Genomic DNA, 6,000 nt, shown 5'->3' on the forward strand with positions numbered 1-6,000 from the left:
TTTTCTATTTGAGTTAGGCAAATACAATTGAAAATCCTTTCTTCATCTAAGTCCTCACATGGAGAGATCTAATTTATCAAACCTAGGAAAATTCTTTGTAGGCAATTCAGGCACAGGGGTCATCACTATTTTTTTCAACAGTTTTCAGAAACAGGTTGTTCATTCCCTTCTATGGCAATTGGAGAAACCAAAGCCATGTTTTGCCCAGGTATATTCTTATCAGCAAGAAATGCTGCTAATTGATCGGGCATAAAGAAAATATAGGATACATTATTATACTTACGGTAAGTATACATTTACAGGGGTATTTTAAAATAAAAAATGCTCCTATTTCCAAGGCTCTAGGCCTTAGTAACAAAAATTGCCTCCTTTTCTTCTGGGTAATTTTAGATAAGTCAGGAAAAATATTAACTTTCAAATCTAAGAAAGGTTCTCCTCTATGGCGAAAAAAGGGGGGACGTCTCAGAACCAACATCAGAAAATATTTCTTCACGGAAAGTGTCATGGATCCCTGGAAAGCCCTCCCAGTAAATGACTTCAAAAGGGCATGGGATAGATACTGTGAATCATTAAATACTAGATACTGGATATGAAAAAAGGGGAGCACGGGAGGTAGCCTGTACAGAGTTGTAGTTACTACCTTTAACAGAAGGTACAGAAACATAGAAATATAGGCAGAAAAGGTCCATCCAGGCTGCCCAGCAAGCTTATGGTAGTATCTGCTGAGCCATGCAGGTTACCCCCATACTTATCAGTTTCCGAGATCATAAAAGTCAGGGCCCTTGTGAGTTGCTGTCTGAATCCAATTCCTTGTTACCTCTTGCTGTTGAAGCAGAGAGCAAAGTTGGAGATGTATCGGTTAAGGGCAGTAACCACCACACCAGCAAGTTACCCCCATGTATTTCCTTCATTTACATCCTCTAGCCTTTAGGGATCCATGGAGGTAACCTGCACGTAGTGGCAGTTACTACCCTTAACAGAAGATTGCAAGTAGCCTGCACGGAGCGGCAGTTATTACCATGAACAGCTTACTGGGCAGACTGGATGGACCATCTATACCATTGGTTCCCAACCCTGTCCTGGGAACCCTCCAGCCAGTCAGGTTTTCAGAATATCCACAATGAATATGCATGTGAAAATGTTCATGCACCGTCTCCATAACATGCAAATTTTCTCTCATGCATATTCATTGTGGATATTCTGAAAACCTGACTGGCTGGAGGGTCCCCAGGACAGGGTTGGGAACCACTGATCTATACTATGTTACTATGTAAAAACAAGTAATAAAAACTTTTGCAAGTACATTCGAAGCAAAAAGTTTGTAAGGGAGTTAGTTAGTTGGGCTGCTAAATGACAGAAGGGTAGAAGGGGTGCTCAGGTAGACAAAGAAATATCAGAAAAACTAAATGAATTCTTTGTCTCTGTACTGAGGGGGATGTTGGGGTTGATACTCATACCAGAAACATTTTTAGACAGTGATGACTCAGCAACTAAATAAAATCACTATGAAACTTGAGGATGTGATAAATCAGATTGATAGACTAAAGAACAAATATCTGGGACTGGATGGTAATTGCTCCAGAGTTCTGAAGGAGCTCAAAAATAAAACTGCTGACCTGTTTCTGGTGCTCTGCAATCTATCTTTTAAAACAGCTAGAGAACCTGAAAACTGGAGGGTGGCCAATGTGACACCAGTTTTTTAAAAGGGTTTCATATGTGATCCAGGTAACTATATATTGGTGAATCTGATGTTGGTGCCGGGCAAAAAAGTAGAAGGTATCCTTAGGAACAAAATTACTGACCACATAAATAAACATGGTTTAATGGAGGACAGTGAACATTGTTTTTGCAAAGGGATCAAAATTACTAGATTTTTTGAAGGTGTAAATAAACTTGCAGATAAAGACAAGTTTCTTTATATAGTATATCTGGATTTTCAGAAGGCATTTGACTCCTCAGATAATCAAGAGGTCATAGGACAGGAGGCAGTGTCTTACTGTGGAATGTAACTAGATAAAAGACAGGAAACAGAGGACTAAATAGTTTTCCAAATGAAGAAAGGTTACTAGTTCAGTGTCCCAGGCATATTTACTGGAACCTGTGCTATTTAGCATATTCATAAATGATCTGGAAAAAGGAAGTGCAAGTTCTGCAGATAATTGTTTCAAGCCATTAAAAAAAACAGCAGACTGTGAGGAACTACAGAAGTAGGCAAGGAGACTGGGCATCTAAATGGCAGATGCATTTTAATGTGGACAAGTGCAAAATAATGCACGTAGGCAAAAAATAATACCAACTACTGGTGCATGATGCTGAATTCCGAGTTAGGAGCCATAACCCAGGAAAAGAACCCTGGAGGCCTTGTGGACAATACTTTGAAATCTTCAGTTCAGTGTGTAATGTTTGTCAAAAAGACAAATAGAATATTAGGAATTATTTAGAAAGGAATACAAAACAAAAATGAGAATTATCACAATGCCTTTCTATAGATCTATGATGGTCCATAACTTGAATGAGTGCAGTTCTAGTCATCTCATCTCAAAAAAGACATAGCTGACACAGAAAAGGTACAGAGAAAGTCAACAAAAAATGATAAAGAGGATGGAAAAGCTCCCTTATGGCAAAAGGCAAAAAAGGTTAGAGGTCTTTAGCTTGAAGAGGTGATGATTGAGAGAGGATATAACTGAGATTTCTAAAATCCTGAGTGGAGTGGAACAAGTACATAGGGAACAGTTACCTATTTAACCAAATATTACGATTACGGGATACTTCATGAAATTAGCAACTGACAGATTTAAAACAAATTATATGAAGTATTTTTTCACTCAGCACACAATCAAGATAAGAAGCAAATTCAATCAAGCATACAAAATATTTATTACAATTTAAGAGAATTTTACATTTATGTTAATTTAAATTAATTTGCTAAGTTCATTGTTTTTTTTGCCTAGTGTTAAGCATACATATGTTCATTTTCTGTAAAATGATATATATATTATCTATACTTGTACTCTGCTGCCAATGCTGTAGCCAGCTACTGCCAACAGTAATGTTTTCAGTATCTGTATCAATGAACACACATTTCTCACACAGTTGCAAATTATAAGTAGTAATAATTTAGGACTGCTTTTTTCCTGACTATAAAGACCAATTTGCTGACAAAATATACCTGGCATACAGAAGAAAGCAGGGGTCCAAATATAAAAATGTGTACATATTTGCATGCTGATAGTATGACACCTTGTTGCCACCTGTGGTGATAGCCAATAAATTAGTCCCTCATTTATTTTCTACAGCTTGGGATCCTCATAGCTGTATCACAGCTTTACTTGTAGTCATGGCTCTTCCTTGGGATCCCTCAATATATTTACTATCTATCTCTTTCCCCTCTTCTGTTGTCTTAATACAACCCTGGCCCCAAGTCTTCATGAAGTAATGACCAATCAAGCCTGTGAAAATTGAATTTAAACTAGGTTAACTTTAAAAAAATTGATGGCCAAGGACCAACAGGTCATTACTAAACTTCAATAGCAATATATAAAGAATTCCAAGCAGTTATACCACTACCTCAAAGTGTTTACCATCCAAACTTGAACACAGGGGGTGCGGATTTTAAAAGGGTTACGAGAGTATATTCCGCGTGTAACCCTGAAAACCTGCTCTGCGCGCGCCGAGCCTATTTTGTTTGCATAGGCCCGGCGACGCGCACAAGCCCTGGAATGCGTGTAAGTCCCGGGGCTTGAAAAAAATGGGCGTGGTGGTCCAGGGGCGGGGCACGGGCGTGGCCAGAGGCCTCTCCGCTGCTGCTGGGCCCGGGGATCGCGCACCGGCACTTGGCCAGCGCGCGCAACCGACGCCTGCCCGGAGGCAGGCATAAATTAAAAAAATAAAGGTGGGGGGTGATTTAGGTAGGGCTGGGAGGCAGGTTAGATAGGGGAAGGGAATGGGAAGGTTGGGGAGGACGGAAGGTAAGTTCCCTCTGAGGCCTCGGAGGGAACAGGGAAAGCCATTGGGGCTCCCCTAGGGCTCGGCGCGCACAAGTGTGCACCCCCTTGCGCGCGCCGACCCCAGATTTTATAACATGTGCGTGGCCGCGCGCGCATGTTATAAAATCGGGTAGATGTGTGCGCCGGGTTGCGTGCACAAATCTACACTCGCGCATAGGTATGAATATCTGGCCCAGGGAGGTTAAGTAACTTGCCCAAGACCATAGAATAAGTGATAAATAAGGAATTGAAAACGGAGTCTCCAGGTTCATAGCTTTGTGCTCTAGTCAATAATCTACACTGTTTAACACATTAAAAAAAAAATCTGGGTTTTTTAGGGAAAAAACAGATTATAGAAGAAATCAATAATTAACTGATTTTACCAAGGAAGAAAATAACACTTCCAGACCCAGTATATAAAAGTCCTAAATACACACACACTACATTTCTGCAGCTTCCCACCACTGCTTCGCCTGTCCACCACGTCCCAATTTATTTGGTACTACTTCTCAAGCACTCCCTAAAAACAGAAAAGTGACCTCTCCTAGGCACCAGCCAGATTTAGGGATAAAAATAAGCTACAGCTAGAGCCATTCTGCTTCTTCTTAACAAGCTCATGCACTGGTAAAACAAGGGTCTGACACACAGCGAGCACACAGTAATCGTGGCAGAGACAAACGGTCAAAACCATCTATTGGAGGTCACATCATTTGTGATAACTGTCAGCGCTAAAGCAGCCCTAAGTTTTATTCACGTTTCCAGCTTGTCTTTTTATTTTAGTAAAGAGAGGCCCCCTTGAAGACAAAGGCTTACTTTAGCTCTTATACACTGAATCAAAACCGGAGCTTTCCCTGATGGACTTCAGGGTTCATGTTTCCCCGGCATCCAAGCAGAGATTCAGGGCTCTCGGAAAACGGACGGAAAAGCCCACATTACACCGTGAGCTGCTAGGTAAAAACAAGAATGCAGCGGGCCATCCCGACGACAGCATCCGCGGCATGGAAAGGAAAGAGAGGAACACCCGGCATTTTAAACGTATAAGAGCCCAAGACCTGCCCTTACCAACGAGACAGCATCCCCGCCCGCCATGGTCTCACAATTTCTTTCCAGGAACTAGCGGCGCCTCTTCCCTCTAAGCGGCCCGCAGCTGACAGGAAATGGCGGCCTTGGCTGGCGTCGTGGGCGGAGCTCCGGGCTCCAGGCAACGGAAGCCGTTTCCGGTGCGAGGCAGGCGTTACGTGTGGCTGCCGCTGGGTAGTGCTACGTCATAGGGCCCGGATCTTCTCAAAGTCTGGGAGTAGGGTAGGGGTTCTTTCTGCTTTCGAATGCCGGCTCCGTTAAATGAGCTGGTGTTACAGGTCAGAATTAATCTTGACTCGGCTCTTTTGGCACTAGCAGGGAGTGATAGTGTGCTGCTTCTTTAAGCAAACGCACGCTGGATTGGACTCGATGGTCACGTTTGAGTACAGTCGGTGTTTAAAAGGCTAGCTTACTGGGCATCCAATCTGGCAGTCTGTTGCTGTTTCAAGTTAGTTACTTCAGTGTAACTTGAGGATCATCTGACTATATTCTTCTGAACTCATAAGTCCTGATGTTTGATTAAATGGGCTGGATAAGTCTAGCGGAAACAAAACAGTAAATAAATTCAAGAAAGCCTTGGGCAGTTAGAGAGGATATTATGTAACATGTATATACTGCCTGCTTCAACAAAGTTTAACCCAACGTGGTTTACAGCAATGTGTAAAAATAAACATTATTATATATATAGAACATGTGTTATGTAGGTTTATCCAAACCCCCAGAAAATTGAAATAAGGTGCCCTCTTCCTGATCAATAAACCAGGGAAAATAAAAGGACCCCTCCGATTTCTCCCCACTCCCTGACCTAGCTTTTATTCCACTGGCAAGTAGTCCAGGTACGGGAGCAATCCTTAGATACTCGGTTTTTCAAAATGGCCACCAGTCAACCTGAGCCCAGCATCATTATGTTGTTGGACTATTTCAGACAGCCTTT

At 42.0% G+C, this 6,000-nt stretch overlaps 1 protein-coding gene across 1 annotated transcript in view; it reads right to left on the reverse strand.

Annotated features, from left to right (window-relative positions):
- TTC21B (tetratricopeptide repeat domain 21B) overlaps window positions 1-5,205 on the reverse strand; it is a 450,819-nt gene extending 445,614 nt beyond the window's left edge. The window contains exon 1 of the mRNA XM_029605659.1: window positions 5,049-5,205. Within this exon, the coding sequence (XP_029461519.1) occupies window positions 5,049-5,075 (27 nt within the window). The 5' untranslated portion in view covers window positions 5,076-5,205. The remainder of the gene's footprint in view (window positions 1-5,048) is intronic.
- Between the last annotated feature and the right edge of the window lie 795 nt (window positions 5,206-6,000).

The sequence above is a fragment of the Rhinatrema bivittatum genome, chromosome 6 (genome assembly GCF_901001135.1).
Source record: "Rhinatrema bivittatum chromosome 6, aRhiBiv1.1, whole genome shotgun sequence".
Taxonomy (NCBI): Eukaryota; Metazoa; Chordata; class Amphibia; order Gymnophiona; family Rhinatrematidae; genus Rhinatrema; species Rhinatrema bivittatum.